This window comes from Paramormyrops kingsleyae, chromosome 17, assembly GCF_048594095.1.
Source record: "Paramormyrops kingsleyae isolate MSU_618 chromosome 17, PKINGS_0.4, whole genome shotgun sequence".
In the NCBI taxonomy this organism is placed as follows: domain Eukaryota; kingdom Metazoa; phylum Chordata; class Actinopteri; order Osteoglossiformes; family Mormyridae; genus Paramormyrops; species Paramormyrops kingsleyae.
This window is the reverse complement of record NC_132813.1, coordinates 24,899,184-24,920,775: the sequence shown is the minus strand read 5'-3', so window position 1 is coordinate 24,920,775 and position 21,592 is coordinate 24,899,184. Positions and strand designations below refer to the sequence as shown.

Sequence of the window (21,592 nt, the reverse complement as noted above, 5' to 3'; positions counted from 1 at the left end):
CGATAAGGTGTCGGCTCCAGGAGAGGTGGTGACCCCGATGTGATTTGTCTATTACATTTGTCTATGTTAAATTTCATCTGCCAGGTATCGGCCCAGTCACTAATTAAATCAAGATTCCACTGTAGCTGCTGAGCCACTAGTTCAGTATCTGCTAGTGTTGTAGTCAAGACCGCCTAACCCAAGACCAAGACATTGCCAAGACCGGAAGGTATCAAGACCAAGACACTGCCGAGACTTGAGGGTACAAAGACCAAGACCAAGTCCAAGACCAAGACCAAGAAACACTAAGGCGAGACCAAGACCAAGACTGGTCGAGACCAAGACCAAGACCAAGACCGAAAACAGACTACGGATAGAATCAACATCACATTACTCAGATCAACTGTAGAGAAAAAAGGCATTGCTGTAAAGTGTCATTACTCGTTAAATCAAATTCATGTTATCTTTTCAATTATATTGTCCATATGTCCATATGTCTCTCATTTAAAATCTTCCAGATTTGTCATAGTTACGAGGCTGATGGAAAATAATATTCTCAGCAATCCTCTCCTATAACCATTTTATCAGACCTCGTCAAGGGAAAGAGATGGGATGTACCAGAAAGATGTTCATATTAAGTACCAGGGAGAGAGGCCTCGGGTAAGCTATGAATACGGCTATGTGATGATCCTCTGCTTTGAATTGAAGAGAATGAGCCTCCAGATTGACTTGCACCTCCAAGACCGTGCTTTCTAATGAATGTGAAATACCTAATTGAATTGAATTATAACTATGCTATTAGTGCTGGGAGACAAAAACGATCTCGATTTTTTATCGATAAAAAATAAGAACGATCACGATGATACACACAGACTATAAAACTCGATCAACCAAATTTGCTCCGTTTTAGAGAATGCGCTGAGACAGACAACTCGTTGGCCTATCGAGCAGAGGTTTACTGAAAGCCAGCACAACAGCCAATCACCGACATCGTTGTAATTTTGCCCATCCCCCCTTAAAGAAGCAATGGGTGCGTTCGACTGCAGCTGACGCAACATGGAGTGCGATCTGTCGGCGGCTGCAGGGGTGGAGTATAAAATGACTGCAGCCAAGTCGGACAATTTCTACTCCTTGTAGTCTGTGAGACTATGTCTTTATGATAGGTATGTCTGATTGTTATGTCTTTCTGATAGGTATGTCTTTCTGATGGGTATGTCTGTCTGATAGGTATGTCTGATCGGTATGTCTTTCTGAGGGGCATATCTCATGGGTATGTCTTTCTGATGGGTATGTCTGTCTGATAGGTATGTCTGATGGATATGTCTGATCGGTATGTCTTTCTGATAGGTATGTCTTTCTGATCGGTATGTCTGAAGGATATGTCTGATCGGTATGTCTTTCTGATGGGCATGTCTCATGGGTATGTCCTTCTGATGTGTTCTGATGGGTATGTCTGATGGGTACGTCTTTCTGATCGGTATGTCTGATGGGTATGTCTGATTGTTATGTCTTCATTTGTATGTCTTTCTGATACATATGTCTTTCTGATACATATGTCTTTCTGATAGGTGCGTCTGTCTGATTGGTATGTCTCATGGGTATGTCTTTCTGATGGGCATGTCTCATCGGTATGTCTTTCTGATGGGTATGTCTGATTGTTATGTCTTCATTGGTATGTCTTTCTGATGGGTATGTCTTTCTGATACATATGTCTTTCTGATAGGTGTGTCTTTCTGATCGGTATGTCTGATAGGTATGTCTTTCTGATAGTTATGTCTGATTGGTATGTCTTTCTGATTGGTATGTCTTTCTGATCGGTTGTTTGATGGGTATGTCTGACGATTAAACAAATAAAGCAGCACAACATTACAGTAACTAACAATAAATAAACCACTAACTTACGTGTACTGTTACAGCATTTATATAATTTATTTAAACTTTATTTTACCAGTAAATGAACTGAAACCAGTTCTCACTGCTTTATGTGCTTTTCGGGAGAAATAGCAGATAACACATTGGAATTTCCTGGGATACAAACGTCATGCGTGTGACTAAAATCTTCAGCCAATAAGGGCAAAGTTGTGTCGTCACGGAGGCGGTTCCAGTTTGTGCTGCACGGTCTGTCTCAAGTCGTCTTGCTCTCGCGAGGATTTTGTACTATGTGACATGGTGACGCGTGGTGACGTTTTGGAACATTTCTTTGCGGACTTTGCTATCATGCGATGTGTATGAAGTGTGTGGACTGTGAAGCACTGTCCATTGAGAAAATGTATACAATGTAACGTTTTTAAAGTAGATGCATCTGACTGGTTACATTTGAATTGAGGCGCGTAATGAATAATGATACTGTTCTGTGAGGATGTGCTGTTTTCTCTTTTTTTCCCCATCCCATCGAGACCGCTATGTCCGAGACCAAGATAAGACCGAGACCAAATAGGGTCGAGACCAAGACAAGACCGAGACCAAATAGAGTCGAGACCAAGACAAGACTGAGACCACAAAAAATTGGTCTCAAGACCGGTCTCGAGACCAAGACCGGTCTCGAGAACTACAGCACTAGTATCTGCTACACCACCCACCTTGGTGTCATCTGCAAATTTCACCAGTTTACTGTATATATTGGTGTCTATATCATTTATGTAAATTAGGAACTATACTGGTCCTAAAATTGAACCCTGCGGTACCCCAATATGAACGCAGGCCCACTGTGACATTGTGCCTCTTATAACTACTCGCTGCTTCCTATCTGTTAACCAGTTATCAATCCAGGTCGCTACAGTTCCTAAAATACCTGTCGCTTTGAGTTTAAGTAAGAGCCTCTTGTGGGGGACAACATCAAAAGCCTTTTGGAAATCTAAGTAGATGACATTATAGGCCTTCTTATCATCAACTTCCTGAGTAGCTTCCTCAAAAAACTCCAACAGATTTGTTAAACAGGATCTACCTCTCCTAAATCCATGCTGGCTATCCCTCAAAATGTTATTTAAGTCCAGGTAATCTACCATTTTCTCTTTGATTATAGCCTCCATAACTTTACTAGTTATACAAGTTAGACTGATTGGCCTATAGTTTGACAAATTACTTCTATCACCTGTTTTGAAAATGGGCGTTATGTTGGCATGCTTCCAATCAGAAGGTACCACACCTTCAGATAAGGATTTTTGAAACAGTAAAGTTAAGGGTCGGCAAATAATATCCCTCATCTCTTTTAACACTATAGGTAAGATGCCATCAGGGCCCTGAGATTTATTTATTTTGAGCTTAGCTAGGCTTTGCAAAACATCAGCTTCAGTTATATATATATTAGTTATAGACGATGCTGGATTAGTAATAAGAACTGGTAAATTACTAGTGTCCTCAACAGTGAATACCCGTGCAAAACTATCACTGAACTCATTTACTATATCAATGTCATTTTCAATTATAAGACCCTTACTATCCTACAGATTAGTAATTTTAGAGCTTTTAGAGCTCTTTTAGAGTTAAATTACTGGAAGAAACTTTTAATGTCATCCTTAGCCTCCAATGCGATCTTCCTTTTGACATTCCTTTTAGCTCATCTAATGTAATTTTTTAACTGTAGATTTAGATACTCTTGCTTTATTCTGTCATCATCAGTTATTTTCCATTTCTGGAACAAAGCCCTTTTCCTCCTTACTTTATACTTTATTTCCCTAGTAAACCACCTAGGTTGCAATTTCCTAGATTTATTCTTGCTGGAAACAGGTATGAAGTCCTCTTGCACTTGCAATAATGTGCTTTTAAAAAATCCCCATGCCTCTTCAACAGTTTTGTTAATTAACTCCATCCAGTTCACAGTTTCTAGTTTTAATCTCATACAATTGAAGTTAGCCTTCCTAACATTATATATTTTTGATTTGGACTTTGCTCTTCGGGCACTAAACTTATGATGTTATGATCGCTACTGTCAAGTGGTTCTAAAACGTCTAATTTACCAATCCTGTCCTGGTTATTAGAGAAAACAAGATCAAGAATGGCATCTCCCCTGGTAGGGGTGTTAAACTGAGTAAAAAAACAATCCTGTACTAATTCCACCATCTCCAGTTCATTTTCAGAAGAGCCAGCGACAATGTCCCACTGCATCCCCGGTAGATTAAAATCACCGATAACTACCACATCATTTTTATTGCTCATAATCCTAATATCACTGTATAACAATCTGCTTTCCTCAGCAGCTACATTAGGTGCTCTGTAACAAACACCGACAATTAGGCTATTTGAGTTTTTAGCATCTAATCTGAACGGATTAAGTTCGAGTTCTGAGGTACCACTGTATATTCCATTTTAAACCAATGCAGCTAAATCTATAATAAAGTCATCTGGAAAAGGAATATCACTTTTAATTATATACATCAATTATATCTCCATGCCTGATGATTTATTTAAAAACTGATCTAAGGAATCAGTGATGTTCCTGGAGCATGCCCTAAAAATAAATGCAACTAACTGTTCAGCAGGCTCACTGATAGAGACCTGTATCCTCTCCCCCTCATTCTAGGTTGTCATGACCTGCGCATCCAGTCCTCACGTGTGCCACGCCCTCCTTGTTAACCCCGTGTCAATTCCCATCGTATCAGCTGTCTTGCGTTTATTCTGAGGTCATGTCCTGTATTTAGTCCGCGTTCAAGTCTGTTTCCCCAGGTCTGTCATTGAGGTTTGTGGAAGTCTGTGCCCTGTCTGTCCATCTGCCTTCAATAAATCCCTTTGCCTTGGATTTATGGCTCCTGGACTCTGCTTCACTGCGCCCTGCTCGTTCGCCCTTCTCCCGATTCACAACAGAATGACAGACCTCTCCGAAAACGCACCGCGGTGGACCGAGAGCCAGCGCCTCGGTCTCCTGCAAGAGGTATTGTATTGGCTGAACCACCCCGTGGCTTTGGACTTGGCCAGCTGGAGCGGCGACCTCCTGAGGCAGATGATGCCGTCCGGGAACGTGCGCCTCATTAATGAGTTGCACGACAATCTCCGGAAATTAGAGCAGAGGCTGCCGACTCGCCGTCCGTCGTCTCCGAAACGACGCAGCCGCCTGCCACTCACCGGAAAAAAAAGAAGAGGAGAGGGCACCTGAAGAACTGGCGATCTACTTGAGGGCCTGCTCTCTCTCCACCGCTGCTCTCTCCGCCGGATTTCGGGAAGAAACCCTCCCGATCTGGATACCAGCGGGGCTCGCCCAGGATGTCACCGCTGCATTGCCCCCTCAGGTACCCAAAGCCCGCATTACGGCCACCGTAATAGCCACCGCTAGCAGCCTACCATTTCCGGGTGGCACGCCTGGCAAATAAGGGGGCCAGGGCCTGTGGGACGCTATCCCGCAGAGTAAAAGGTGTCTTAAAGGGGCCATAGTGTATGTTCCTGTCCTGCCCGTCCCGCCTGACTCGCTGGCGCCACCTGTCCTGCCCGTCCCGCTTGTTCCAGCGACCGCCGTACCACCCCCTGCTGGCCACGAGTTGGTGGTGCCTGCTGCCACCGCTACGCCTGCAGTGCCCCTGCCGAGTCAGCTGCGCCTGCCACAGCTCCGCCTACGCTCACACCTGAGGCCCCGCCGCCTTCGCCAGCTGAAGCTCTGCCTGCAGCTCCGCCCGTCCTGCCTGTCTCGCCGGCTCTGCCCATCCTGCCTGTCTCACCGGTTCTTGTCCCACCTGTTCTACCTGTCCTGCCTGTCTGTACCGTTCTGCTTGCCCAGGTCATGCTGGAAGGGCCTGACCAGCCAGTCCCGGTCTCTGCGCCCTCAGAGGCCCCTGCCATGCTGCCGCCCATTCCGGCTGCGCACGCGCATGATGCCTGCCAGCCTGCTGCTGCTGCGCACGATGCCCACCCGCCAGCCTGCCACCACACACGAGGCCCCGGCCGCGTCTCCGGCTCCGCCCGAGGCAGCTCCTGTTGTGGCTCCGCCTGTCCTGCCCGTCCTGCTGGCTCCGTCTATCCTGCCTATCCCAGAGGTTGACGCTCCGGCCCCTGGGCCCGAAGTCCCGGCACCGTCTCTGCCTGCAGATACGCCCGAGGCTCCTAGGCCTCCACTGCTACCCGAGGTCCCGGTTGCACCACAACCCGTCTCTGCTCCGTGCGAGGCTCCTGGGCCTCTGCCTCCTGCTCCGCCCGAGGCTCCAAGGGCTTTGTCCGCTGCTGGGCCAGAGGCCCCAACTCCGCCTACGCCGGAAATCCCTGTCCCCTACGGATCCCCCCCCCCGCCTCTTCCGCTTTGTCGGCCTCCTGCAGGCCTGCCAAAGGCACCTCCTTGGCCCTCCTCTTCGGCCGCTCTGGCTTCGGCCGCTTGGTCACCCGCGGCTCCTCTGGCTACCACCTTTCGCCCACTGGGGTTCCCTCAGGCTCCCCTTGTTCCTTCACCCTTTACCTTTTTGCCCCTCCTGTTTCTGCTCCTCGTCCCTCTGTGTCTCCTCCATTCCCTCCTGGTCCCTTTGTCCCTCCAGTCTTTGCTGCTCGTCCCTCTGTGCCTCCCATGTTCACTCCCGGCCCTTTTGTTCCTGCCATTGGTGTTCCCCCGGTATCTCCCTTTCTAGTTTGTCTGTCCGCGTTTCCCGTCCTCTGTCAGGTTTTGTCGTGGTTTCTGCCCTTGTGTCTGTTTTGTGTTTCGATCCTGTTCCCTGTGCCCCAGTAACGGTCTTGTCTTGTTTTCCAGGTTCGTCTTGTTCCCGGTCTCGTCCTGTCCGCCGCTCCCTTTGGGGCATGCCCGGAGTGCGTGCCTTGGGGGGGGGGTTCTGTCATGACCTGCGTGTCCACTCCTCATGTGTGTCACACCTTCCTCGTTAACCCTGTGTCAATTCCCATTGTATCAGCTGTCTTGCATTTATTCTGAGGTCATGTCCTGTATTTAGTCCGCGTTAAAGTCTGTTTCCCCAGGTCTGTCATTGACGTTTGTGGAAGTCTGTGCCCTGTCTGTCCGTCTGCCCTCAATAAATCCCTTTGCCTTGGATTTACGGCTCCCAGACTCTGCTTCACTGCGCCCTGCTCGTTCGCCCTTCTCCCGATTCACAACACAGGTAGGGCACACATGCTGCCCTGACAACTGTATGACTCCAACCTTCCATACTAACTTCTTTAGAGAAAGCAAGCCATGTGCAGGAATGAATAAGGCTTGCAAAATCCAATATTCCTAGCCATTTATTCATGACACTGGAAAAAGCCTCCATATTTGTTGTAACTGTAGGATTATTTAATGAGATATACAGACATTAACATTTTAATCTTACACTTCAATCTCTGATTGTGCTGTTTTTTCACTCACCAACGCAGCTTCGTCCGTCTGTGTTTAAGCGGAATCCCATGCTACATTCACAGAGGAAAGAGCCTGCACTGTTCACACAGTTCTGCTGACAGCCCCCATTCAGTTCCAAACACTCATTCTCATCTAGGATAGAGAGGCACAGAAAGACCTTACAAAAATTCTTCATTCATTTCACCAAGGCAACCAGACAACAAATAAATAATGACTATTGTTCATTAAAAGCTATGAAAACCATATTACAAGAACACATCCTGTTTCAGAAAGGCATGTTTCCTATTGATTTCTTACATTGAAGCATTCTTTAAAAAGGCAATGTGTAATGTGGGTGTTTTACATGGTGTGGAATTGTTTTTAGTTTGGATTGTATTGTAATATTGGAGTGAGTGGTATCTTGTCGAGGCAATTTTTTTTAACCTGAATTTTCATTTTTATATATACGATTTGTGGGCTTTAAGTATGATGATGCCTATTTTTACCGGGACTCTCTGGATCTCCAAGCTTGGATAGTTGGTTCAAAGATAGGCTGGCTGAGAAAGCCTGGAAATACTGGGATTTATATGCTTCCTCGTAATGAGATTACAAAGACTCCCAGATGGCTGCAGCCTAGAATAAAATACATGTTTGTATCTGCAACAGATATCTGTCCTTGTGTACTGCTGTAAATACATAACACACCGTTAGTTTTAGTAAAATACTTTTTTTTAATGTGACGTCCATACTACACTGCATAAACATGACTTTAAGAGCAGCTTTGTTCTACAGAGCCACCCCAGCCCTGGTGTCAACGTACTTGGTTGCCTGGCACGTTGGAACAAGAAGTGTGAACATCCAGGAACAGGGATGAGTAAGCTACTTTTACTTTAAAAATGTAATTAAGTACAGTTACTAGTTACCTGTTAAAAAATGTAATTGGTAACATAATCTAAGACAAAATTTGTATTTTTAAATTTGTGTTTTGTAAAATCATATCCACAAAAAAGCAATTTGTACATGTGAAACGTGTTTAGCACATTTGTGGATCATGTTCTGTCTATTTGAGGATTGTGTTACATTTGTGACTTCGCTCCATTGATTTATGGATTTTTGTACAGTTCGTACCACTACGGAGCCCCTAAGAGGTCAGGGTGGGAAAATACTTTTAAAATAGTTTTGTGTTCATTCGTAATAGTTTTGCAATCCCACTACACTTGCCCACTTGCTGTTTGCTGCAATGTGATAAACAAATAATAAGACATGTCCTTTATGTGTTCTTATACGTATTTATTAATAATTGCACCATTCACCACCAGTGTCTTCAAGCAAGACAGCTGGGCTATTGAACGCAAAGATAACACAATATTCTATGCACTTTTCAGTCTTATTTTAACTCAGTCCCAACTTTTGTTGAGTGTGTTGCACCCATCAAATTCTAACTTTGTGCATATTTACAAAATACAATTAAGTTGGTCAGTGAAACTGTAGAAAATCTTTTCTTTGTACGTTTGTCAGTTAAATATAAGTTCACATGAATTAACATGTCACAGATATTTGTTTTTATTGCAATTTAGAAAATTCAAAACTTTTATGGAAATAGGGTTTGTAAGTCGAATGCACCCACTTTAAGTAGCTGTCAGCTGACTTAGAGGAAAAAACTCAGCAGTCATGATATATGTGGGATCTTGAAGGTAGGACTCTGTCATTGGTGGAAACAGATGGGTCATACACACATGGACAAAATTGTTGGCACCCTTCGGTCAATGAAAGAAAAACTCACAATGGTCACAGAAATAACTTTAATCTGACAAAAGTAATAATAAATAAAAATTCTATGAAATTTAACCAATGAAAGTCAGACATTGCTTTTCAACCATGCTTCAGCAGAATTATTTAAAAAAATTAACTCATGGAACAGGCCTGGACAAAAATGATGGTACCCCTAACTTAATTTTGGCCCACTCTTCATGAGCAAACTGCTCCAGTTGTCTCAGGTTTGAAGGGCGCCTTTTCCAGACGGCATGTTTCAGCTCCTTCCAAAGATGCTGAATAGGATTGAGGTCAGGGCTCATAGAAGGCCACTTTAGAATAGTCCAATGTTTTCCTCTTAGCCATTCTTGGGTGTTTTTAGCTGTGTGTTTTGGGTCATTGTCCTGTTGCAAGACCCATGACCTGCGACTGAGACCAAGCTTTCTGACACATGGGCAGCACATTTCTCTCTAGAATCCCTTGATAGTCTTGAGATTTCATTGTACCCTGCACAGATTCAAGACACCCTGTGCCAAGATGCAGCAAAGCAGCCCCAGAACATAACAGAGCCTCCTCCATGTTTCACAGTAGGGACAGTGTTCTTTTCTTGATATGTTTCATTTTGCCATCTGTGAACATAGAGCTGATGTGCCTTGGCAAAAAGTTCTCATCTGTCCATAGGACATTCTCCCAGAAGCTTTGTGGCTTGTCAACATGTAGTTTGGCAAATTCCAGTCTGGCTTTTTTATGATTTGTTTTCAACAATGGTGTCCTCCTTGGTCGTCTCCCATGAAGTCCACTTTGGCTCAAACAACGACGGATGGTGCGATCTGACACTGATGTTCCTTGAGCTTGAAGTTCACCTTGGATCTCTTTAGAAGTTTTTCTGGGCTCTTTTGTTACCATTCGTATTATCCGTCTCTTTGATTTGTCATCAATTTTCCTCTTGCGGCCACGTCCAGGGAGGTTGGCTACAGTCCCTTGGATCTTACAGTACATTTCTGAATAATATGTGCAACTGTAGTCATAGGAACATCAAGCTGCTTTGAGATGGCCTTAAAGCCTTTACCTTTAACATGCTTTTCTATAATTTTCTTTCTAATCTCCAGAGACAACTCTTTCCTTCGCTTCCTCTGGTCCATGTTGAGTGTGGTACACACCATGTCACCAAACAACACAGTGACTACCTGGAGCCCTATATATAGGCCCACTGACTGATTACAAGATTGTAGACACCTGTGATGCTAATTAGTGGACACACCTTGAATTAACATGTCCCTTTGGTCACATTATTTTCAGTCTTTTCTAGGGGTACCATCATTTTTTAATTTTTTTAAATAATTCTGTTGAAGCATGGTTGAAAAGCAATGTCTGACTTTCATTGGTTAAATTTCATAGAATTTTTATTTATTATTACTTTTGTCAGATTAAAGTTATTTCTGTGACCATTGTGAGTTTTTCTTTCATTGACTGAAGGGTACCAACAATTTTGTCCACATGTGTATGACTTGAAATTGTGGTGGTGGTCGGGGACAGGTGGCCCCCATTGCTGAGGCCCCAGTTGTGGGGCTTACTAATGTCACAGGGAGCCCTTCCTTTGTTGGGAATTGTTCTATGGTGGAGGTTATGGTAAGTGGTATCCCCTTGTTGAAGGTGTGAAGGTTCCTGACTGTGGGGATGATTGTCTGACTACCCCTTTAATTATAGGTATGAATATAATTTCTGCCTGCTGTGAAGCCATTTTTCAGGGATCTAATGAGTCAGTGGGACTGCCCTACCAGATTCCCCAGGCCTGAAGGTTGTGGGGCCAGGCGTATACAATTTATTATCAGATCCATGCAGTAAGAGATGGGAGAGATTTGTAGGGTATGTGTGGCTGGCTGGCTATCAACGTGTATGGATACCTGCTGAGTGAAGTAGTTGTCAGCTTGAGTATGAATGTTTGGGTTATGGGGGTTTCAGAAGGATCGATGCCATCCAGCATAGGGTGCCTACTGGGGATGTGCAGTCCATTAGGGAGTAGTTCCATCAAACACTGTATTAGGAAATGAGGGCCATGTTGAAGACATGTTGGAAAAGGATATAATACTGGAGATTTCCAGTCCATGAGTAGTCCAGTTATGATGGTTCAAAAGAGGAATGGAACATGGTAGCTTTGCATTATCATAAGTAGAATTCGGTGATCCATAAGGATGATTTTCCCCTTCCTAGGGTGGCAGACACTTTTACAGCTGTGGCAAGGGTAGAATGGTTTTCCATTTTAGATCAAGCAAGTGGCTACTGGCAGGTAAATATGGATCCTTGTAATCGTGAAAAGACTACTTTTACCACACCTCTTGGTTTGTTGGAGTTTAACTGCCTGTGTAATGCTTTCAGCAGCTGATGTAGCATTTTCTGAATGGTCAAATCACTGATTTCTTGTTAGGCCATTGTGATGATATTATGGGTCATTCATCTGATGATTAATCATTGACAAGGTTTGCCAATGTAAAGTGGGCAGGATGCAGTGTGAGTGTTTCATTTGTTGTGGATTTGTTTTGAGGTTGGATTGCATGTTTTGCATGTTTGTTTGGAGTTTTCTCTAATTGGACTGTATGGATATCAACTGAGAAACCTCCATCCGGTTGACAAAATCTCCTGACCTCCCCACCTCGGGCCCCTGAAAAGGTGCAACCGCAGAATATTGGAGCTCAGGCAGAGTAGGATGCCACAGATGCTGGAAGCTTGTTTCATGGACTGTACCTGCTAGATGCATTCCCTGGTCTTGGGAGAATATATATGGTTTTAGCACCGGTCCGCCACTGCCATTGCAGACATTTTGGTATGTGAGCTTAACTCAAAAACTGTTTCAGGGATCTTTTTCAAAATTTGCACAAGCTTTGTATTGGTGAGGAATTAAAACTGATGAAGTTTTGAGACAGATTGCCTCAAAAATGAAGTAGTGCCACTGATTGCAAAAAGACGGCAGTTTTGACATTTGATCCTGTTAAGACAATACCTCAACATTTTTGATGGATCTTTTTCAAACTTTGCAGAAGCATTGTATAGGTGTTAAGTTGCGACTGAAAAAAATCTGATACAGCATCCCCAAAACTGAAGCGACATCATTTAGTAGCAGCAAAAAGAAGGGTGAAAGCGCATGACATTTGACCTTGTGAATGATGTAAGTTAAAATGTATTTGAGTCTTATTTCTGCTTCACACAAACTTTATCTGTATAAAGATCGTCACCTGGTTACATTGTTTGGGAAACTGCCCCAAAAATGAAGTGGCAGTGCTGTGTGGCAGCAAAAGCAAATGGCAGCTATAGAAGACATTGGGTCTTGTCAACACAGTAACTCAAAAAGTATTTTATAGATCTGTTTCTAACTTTACAGGCTCATTGAAGTGGAAAGAAAGTGGAAGTGATCATATTTTAAGATTGGTCCCTTGCAGTTTATTTTCTTTTTAAGTTTATAGTAAATAAAGCCTGTTTTTAGTTCACCATATGGCCACTTTTGAGTTGCCTTTTCCTACGATGTGACACAATGCTTGTGCAAAGTTTGAAAAAGATCCATGAAATAGTTTTTGAGTTATTGTCTTTACAGGATCATGTGTCAATACTTTCCTTTTTTTTGCTATCACTATGCAGCGCTGCTTCAATTTTGGAGTGATCTGTCTCAAAATTTAATTTCTATTTTGTCACTCATACAATATTTCTGAAAAGTTTAAGAAAAGCTCCATCAAATAGTTTTTGAGTGCCTGTGGTGATGTTGGTCCAGTCCCAAAAATATATGTATTCTCCAGAATCAAAAAAATACAATTAGAATACCTTTTATTTAGTCTTAGTTTTCTGCTTTAATCTTACTGTTACTGCACATTCAGCAGTTGAGGAAGATTTTAAGATATGTCTGCAAAAAACAGTCCTGCTGTGAGAGAAACAGATCAGATGCCAGGAAAATTCAAAGCCACTGAGACTTTTCTTATATATTCCCCTTAAACATGACAACCATGGATGTTAAGCAGCCTCTGGAAATTTCATTTAGGAAACTGTATCATTTATCTACAAATGTCAATGATTACTTCCTCTTGGTGCTGCAAGATTAGTTTTCCAGATCACTGGTCTTTCAGCTGCAGCACAAGTAGCAAATTGTTTGCATGTTTCCAAAGTCCCGCTTGTCTTTAGCCAAACAACAAAATGATTCATGTGTAATGCATGGTTTGACTCTAGAAATGGACAAAATAACTAATGCCACTGAGAACTTGTCAATACTCTTGCTCATTGGTTCTCTGTCAGCATCTCATACTCCAGGGTTCCCCAGTTCTGGTCCTAGAGGGCCAGAATCCAACACAATTTGCAGATTTTTCTCCTCAAACACATCTTTATCAGCTAATTGCTCTGATAGTAGGTATGTCTGAGCAGGGAGATCTGCACACTATGTTGCAAACTGGCTTTCCAGGACCAGAATTGGGGAACCTGGTCATACTCTATAGAAGTCTGTCAATATCACGGTAATAAATTAATCGTATCCAGTTTCTCAAGTTCATAAGTCACAATTTTTGTACAATAAAAAATAATTATTTTAGGATAAATTACATATCAATAGCTAAGAAGATGATTTAACATTCAGTTTTAATTAAATATTGAATCATTTTTGAAAATTCCTACAGGGAACATTTGAACAAATACACCACATTAAAATGTGTAATGGGATAACAGTGCTTAACTGCAGGAGCCAAATGAGAAATGAATATGGTAACAGGTCATGTTTCCATTCAGTATAATTCTAAAGACTAACAAATGTTTAATTTTATGCATAGTTTAAATTATTCTGGTGGTGGTAGGCTTTTCCTGTGAAGGTATTTCCAGTTTTACAAAGTTGGCCACAGAAGTTGAAGAGAAGAAGGTTGCATGTGGTTATTACATTAGTGCACACATTGTTACACAAAGGGGACATGAAGACAGGATCTCTGTTCATGCAGGGCAGGCAGCAGGGAGCGGTGTTGTATGAAAATATCTCAGGAAGCACACAGGGCGTTCAGGGATCAAGCTTTCTTTTTGTAAGTTTCACATTTGTTTCACAGTCTAACATTTTGAATTTCTTGAGTTACTGTTAAATACATGCTCCAAAAACGTAGACTGTCTGTGTGTCACCAAGGACCAGGTTGGGAGACACTGACCAAAGGAATACTGATGCTCTGAGACACAAAAGTGCCCTTACCCTCACAGGCCTTTCCATCCTGGCTGAGCCTCATACCCTTAGGGCACTTGCAGTAGAAGCTGCCAATGGTGTTGCAGCATTGTCCTTCGCAGCCGCCATTGTCAGCTGTGCACTCATTAACATCTAAAAGCAAAGCACAGTTATTATACTTCAGTGCGGCAATTGTCCTTTGGCAAAACTCATTTGAAACTTTTCACACTGAACTTTTCTCAAGAGCACTACATATGGCATTAAAGAGAGTTTAATATTGGGTGGACACAACTCAATAATTTAAACACCAAGGTCTATTTTTGGGGGGAAGAATGAAACCAAATTAAATATTTGGGCACACACCGCCCGCCCCCCCAAATCAGCTATATTAATGGTAACAGCTATACCAAATATAACTAAGAAAATGCTATGCCACCATTTTGAACTGTATGATATACAACAAGAATATTTTTTAAATAAAAAAATTTAACTAGATTTGGTGCCATCAGAAACGGCAGCATGGTATTCCCCAGACAACCTCATCACTCGCTCCACCCGGCTTATCTATACTTGTCCCACACTCATCAACCTGTACGCTTACTAGAAGTCCTGAATGTATCACCTAGAAATGTCAGTTATTTAATGTGTTTTTACCAGAATGCCATGTTGTGATATGTAAGTTTGAAAGTATTATTGCACATTCCACTTATATGACAATTTGCAGAATTTTCCCCCACCAATTTGTATTCCTTCCCAATAGCTTTGAGTTCCCTTAAAAACCTTTGCATTACTTGCAATTGTTTTTGCATTATCTTGCAATAGATGTGACTGACTTTGTGTTGCTGCATGAAGCCATATGATGAAAGCATTAATACTACAGTGGTACCTCGGTTATCGAACTTAATCTGTTCCGGACTCCGGATCGAATCCTAAAAAGTTCGAGTTCTGATCGAATTTTTCCCATAAGAAATAATGGAAAACCAATTAATTGGTTCCCGGCCCCCCAAAATTACACGTAAATATGTTTTTTTTTAGCATTTAAGAACAAAATGGACAGGATAAAACAAGAAGAGCATTTTTTTTCTTAATGGCTTCCAAAACGATAAAGATTCCAACATTACCCCTGTCCTGCCCCAATCGTCCGCTCCTTCCGTGTGCCACGCCCCCTCGTTAACCTCGTGTGGGATCCCCATGTGATCAGCTGTTTCTGGTTGTTGTCATTAGTCCTCTGTATTAAGTCCGCGTTTCAGTTTGTTTCCCCAGTCCGGTCATTGGGTGCGTTCGACTTGTTTACAGCGCTGGCTTAAAGTAACGCATTCTGATCCTGACGCACTGCATTACGGTTAGATGCATTGCGACCTCTCACCCGGCTGCACAAACTGGAACCGCCTCCGTGACGACACGCCTTTGCCCTTATTGGCTGAAAAGTTTAGTTACACGCATGACGTTTGTATCCCGGGCAGTTCCGATGCGTGAGCTGCTATTTCTCCCGAATAGCAGTGAGAACTGGTTTTCAGTTAATTTACCTGGAGTGCCAAAATTAAAAAAATAAATACACCAATAATTAATTAATTAAATGTGCCATGAATTGTTTAAAATGGGAAATATAAAGATAAATTATTATTTAAATTTGTCATGAATTATTTAAAATGGGAAATAAAAATATGCTTAATTAAATGTGCCATGAATTATCTACCATTAGAAATAAAATCATTATTAATTAATTACATGTGTCATTTACAATTATTTCACTATTTATTTAATTTTGGCACTTTCACCACATCATGAATTAATTTTATCTGTCACTGCGGGTCGTCAACCGAGAGTAACATCTGATTGGTTACCCTGTACAGCAAGTCAAAACAAATAGATCCCAGATAATGGATCGGTACGGGACCCGTCAACATACTCCGAGACAATTGATGACAGTATTTGTTTTTACATTGCTACCTATAATAATCAAGAAGAAGAAGAATTTCGCAACGGCCTTAACTGAGCGATATAGGTAGGGGTGTCACTACCGAAAATTAATGTTACATCCATAGGTTACACCTACCGAAAATGTAACTTCCGCTACTACGCATGCGCACACTTGCGACTTCTTTATGGCATCGCGTCACATTTCATCATTTGTTGATTTTTGGTGATAATGTCGACAGAGAGGAAAGAGAATTAACAGGATAATGATGGAGTCCTTCGACTTTAAAAGATTTTATTTCGCATTAGGCCTTTAATGCCAAATGTGCTTCAGAAGGAGCGACGTAAAATACAGGGTATGGCCATCAATTTTACAGTCAAAAGTGACATTACTTTAATGTTACCCAGTTCGATGTGCTGTGAAGTTACTTAAACTAAGCCTGCTTTTTTTTCTCCTTAGTCATTTCTTTTTTTAATTGTATCAGTGTAATTACTACACACTCGTGTCAGTTATGGCAGCTGTGTCTTGTGGTGCTAAATGAAGCAAATTATATTTGTTTCTGACAGACGACCGATTGTTTTATCTTGGGCCAAACCGCACAACATAAACATTGTTTATGTTGTGCAAATAAGAATTCTTAACTATTATTTTGGAGTGACTTTTTTTTTTTTTTAGAAAATGCTGTACATATATCACAGCCCCTTGATAAGCAATATGGGTACACAAGATTGATATACACCTCAATTTTATTACAATTTCTAAAGAAAAGGCATCTATTCAGCAAAACCATTGGGAAAAACCTTATGTAAGATTACTGTCAGGCACTATAATAGCAACGCGCACACAGATGCAAATATTACAATCGGCAAAGCAATATGGTTTAAATACCACAATAAAGTGACGGCTGAACTACAAATATAAACATCAATGACCCATCTCACAATACGTGACCAATGAGTGATGATACGTACACGACATCCATGCCCTGAATCACGGTCTGCCGCAAAATGTGAATACATGCGCAGTATTGGGCCTGGTCCATGATTGGTAGCGCCATGTTGGAAATGACACAGCTTCAGACCAAAACAATCGGCTGCACAAGATCCAGATAGATCACTGTTTGTCCCGCCTACTGACTTTGATGGGTCACACTGACAGATAAAATTAATTCATGATGTGGTGAAAGTGCCAAAATTAAATAAATAGTGAAATAATTGTAAATGACACATGTAATTAATTAATAATGATTTTATTTCTAATGGTAGATAATAATTCATGGCACATTTAATTAACAATATTTTTATTTCCCATTTTAAATAATTCATGACACATTTAATTAATTAATTATTGGTGTATTTATTTATTTAATTTTGGCACTCTTAGCCCTCCATATAATAGTACACGTAAGTTAGTGGTTTATTTATTGTTAGTTACTGTAATGTTGCGCTAGTTTATTTGGTTAATCGTACAGTCTGTGAAGAAGGCATTCAAATAAGAATTGCATTGTAGTATGACTCATTTCCTGGCACGTACAATTTATATTAGGTCAGCGATCATGGTTCGACTTCTGATATTCAGATCGAGTTCTAGGTCAAACTGGTTTGTTCGACTTTCAAGAAATTCGAGTTCTAGTGAGTTCGAGAACCGAGGTACCACTGTATATCTGTGCAACAGCATGGGAGAGAGTTTGGTATTGAGGGGTATTTTTCACTTTTTGGTTCAGCCGAAAACATGCATTTTACAGTTCATTTCAAATAAAATGCAGGATTGCCAACTTTGGTCAGCAGGCTGGAGTGAGATTTTCAGTTCGAGACAATTCTGCAGGCACATACACATGCATTTACATGTATGTAACAGTTGTATTACCTTGTGAATAGTCTGGAGGGTTTGCAAACTACCCCAATGTTTTTGATGTAGCTAATTTCAGGTTTATAATGGAATAAGAAAGTCTCGCCATATGCCTGAAAGTTGGCAGCCCTGAAAACGTATGGTTTTTTTTTTATTGTATCACCTGAGTTGATTTGTATAAAAATAACATTAGTTTATACAGTTGTTAAAAAACATAAACTTTGATGAACATGCATGAAATCAGCAATAAACTACGTCTATTTCATCCACCATTTTAAATACTTCGTCTGAAAACTTGACAGCTTTTCAGCTTTACGATTTAAGGACTTAGCAGTCACTGTGTTAGGAACATTATGGCTCTTTGGTTGACGGTGTTAGATTCGCTACTGTTAATGCCAACGGCCCATTAGGGCAAACCAAAGGGGTTGTCGGAGTCCGTTTAATAGAAAATTCACACAACGCAGATAAACGGGTTACATATACTATTTGTGTATAAATGAATATTTTAAAGAAATAAAATGCGTTATTTTTTTATAAATAGGATGTATAATTAGGCTTTAGACTTCTCGTGGAGTTACTGGTATATTGCAAATCTAAATCGAAGCAGACAATCACACCGGTAATAGCTATGAGACCAATGTTCTGCCCACCCCTAGTATTGGGGGTACACATCCCTTTCTTGCCCCCCGCTTCCTGCACCCCTGTGAAAGAGCACATAGGAGCAAGTAAATGCAAAAAAAAAAAAAAACAGATCCTCAGTTCCTATCTTTAAAAAAATCATATAAAATGGAAGCAACAAAATTTCAATGTGGACTAAACAAAAAAGTCGAGGCGAATTGTTATCTCTGCTGGAGGACTTGTGCCTGTATGCCCCACCTACAAACCAGCAGTGCCACCACACTATTGTTGCAAATTTATAAACTCCATATATAGTACTACCAGAGCACCATAATTCCAATGAAGATACTATGTGAAAGCTGCCAAGAATAAAGCAGGTGGTTGTCACCCAAGTCACATCTAAGCACATAATTTAGAAATAAATGAATGAATAGACAACATAATTTCAGTGGGATTGTTATAGAAAACTAAGAGGGCTTTCCAGGAATATAAAATGCATGAGGAGACCGTGGCACCGTTCCTGAGTTGTGCACTTTGAAGCCGCAGTTTAAAAGTACAGGCAAGGTGTCCAGAAAGACAGTGTGTGTGTGTGTGTGTGTGTGTGTGTGAGTGGTCCAGATATTCCCTACACAGGGAAAAATGCTCAGTTCCACTTTCAGAAAATGATGTGTAATGTTGTGAAAGTGAATATGTTTTACCTTCGGACTAAGACTAATGGCTATTGTGGCATCTGGGACCCACAACACAAGGACTCACCATACTGGCAGTGTAGGCCCTGGAATCCCTCTGGACACTGGCACAGCTGAGATCCGCTGCTGGCACATTGGCCCCCATTGAAACAAGTCCCTACAGAACATCTCCCTGTGCAGTACAGAATATTCAAACACAAACCATAGCAACTCTCACTGAGATTCAGAAAATGCTCATTCCGTATTGCTCTATGAATATAAAACGTAAACAATGTGAAGGAGTCCTGGATTATGTTCAACCCCAGCTGTTTTTCTCCAGATACAAATAATGGATTGTAGATCTTCTGTTGTAATCAGGGCCTTTTACAAGTCATGTAATAATGCTGCATTTTATAATAACTCAACAAAATGTAACAAAATCACAAAATGCAATGTTATTACATAATGCATTGTCACACACCATGTAACAATACATTATGTAAAAACACCACCTTATGTAAAAATTCGACAAAATGTTACAATTTTATAGACTACATCATCATTTTGGATTGGAGCATTACCCTATTACTATTATTATTATTATTATCCTCATCATTATCATCATTATTATCACTATCATTCAATTTGTTACATTATGTCGAGTTATTACATAATGCGGCATTATTACATAAAGTATTGTCACAGGGCAGGACTGGGATAAAAAATTCAGCCCAGGACTTTGTGGTCCCTCATGGCCCCACAGTCAAGGGTGGGGGGAGGGGGATGATAACTTTTGCTGAGTGAGACATTTTGTCAACTGTGGGGGGGGGGGGGGTTATAAGGCACAATACAATGCATGAACAATCAATTTTACTTACGATGCAAGCATCCATATTCCTCAGCATGTTGTAACCACCCTGGACAGCACCGATATACAGTGTGAACACCCATGCTGTACACCTGTTTGTAGGTCATGTAGTACCCTGTCCTATAGAACCAAAATGTTACATTACATATGAGTGCTCTGCATTAATGATCCTGTGCATGTACATACAGTGATTCGGAAAATGTGACACACATATATGACAAATTGTCTTAAAATGTCTCTCACCTCCGTTCATAGCTGAAACACCAGCGGTGCCCAGGGCAGCCCTGCTTCCAAACCTTTGCCATGCGTGTAAATGCCTGTATGCATGGCTGGTGCAGGCCCATCAGGGAGAGCTCCTGTTCTGCACACACATTAGGCCTACAGGAATACCAGGGAAAGTCAGGGCAAAACCAGCATACAAATATGATCAAAAATACACAATCGCAAACTCAACGTTAATTTTCAAATAATAACACATTATTATTTTTAATCGTGTTAACACACACTCCAACAGCTACTGTAGAGCCTTGTTTGGGGTCAGGACACTTTGTTCATTGCTTCTGTCACTTTTGAGTTTTCCGTACTCACTTCCATATACTTCTGACCAAAAGCCCGATTTGGACAATGCATGCGCAAGAACACTTGTTTTATACTGTGATTTATGACACTTGATAAAGCCAGAAAATAAGAAGAAAGCAACAAATATTTTAATGACAAAATGAAATTCTTTGCTATGGCTCATTACATGACATGTTACAAATGTATCTTTTAAATGGTGAATTTGATTCCACTGATGGGAATAGTGTGCATGAAAAATTCACGAGTCTTGAAATTTCATGAAATTTCTTGGAATTTCTTGTAATTCAGGAAGTAGGAAGTAGAATAAAAAAACTTACATAGAAACATTCTGCCACTTTTTAAATTGTTTTAAATGTAAATTATACAGAAATTTTGGTCTAATCCATAACATCTTTATATGTCTCATTGTGATGATCGGTGGTGTGTCGTTGTGTGAGCGGGGAGCAGGGAAGCAATTCCAGGAGCCAGATATCCAAAAGGCAGGTTTATGCAGGACAGAAGGCAATGAACGCACAACACTGGGGTACACATATCAATGACAGATCTAACAAGACAGACTGAACGTGGACTTGAATACAGGACATGACATCAGAATGCACGCAGGACAGCTGGATCATTGGGAATACACACGCGGGTAACGAGGTGGCCATGGCACACGAGAGGGCTGCAAGGAGGGACGTGACACTCATTCACAATTATTCTGACCATTTTATCGAAAAATGCTAACTTGGCACCAGGACACCCTAGGCCGCAGCTTGATGACCTTGATGACCACATGTTTTGGATACTCAGGTGAAGAGAGGAGCTGAGCTGTCAACTGATCACCACCTGGTGGTGAGCTGGATCAGATGGTGGGGGAAGATGCCATATAGACCTGATACACCAAAATGTATAGTGGGGGTGTGCTGGGAGCGTCTGGCAGAAACTGCTGTCCATGTGAGGGAAACTGGGTACTGAA

The 21,592-nt window shown here is 41.5% G+C and overlaps 1 protein-coding gene across 2 annotated transcripts in view; it reads right to left on the bottom strand.

Annotated features, from left to right (window-relative positions):
• The window catches only part of egfem1 (EGF-like and EMI domain containing 1), an 86,741-nt gene that overhangs the window by 51,658 nt on the left and 13,491 nt on the right, over positions 1-21,592 (bottom strand). For both annotated transcript variants that reach the window (XM_072701139.1, XM_072701140.1), the window contains exons 2-5: positions 20,299-20,433; positions 20,066-20,175; positions 19,276-19,380; positions 14,166-14,288 (exon numbers count right to left, since the gene is read on the bottom strand). In XM_072701139.1, the coding sequence (XP_072557240.1) occupies positions 14,166-14,288; positions 19,276-19,380; positions 20,066-20,175; positions 20,299-20,433 (473 nt within the window). The remainder of the gene's footprint in view (positions 1-14,165; positions 14,289-19,275; positions 19,381-20,065; positions 20,176-20,298; positions 20,434-21,592) is intronic.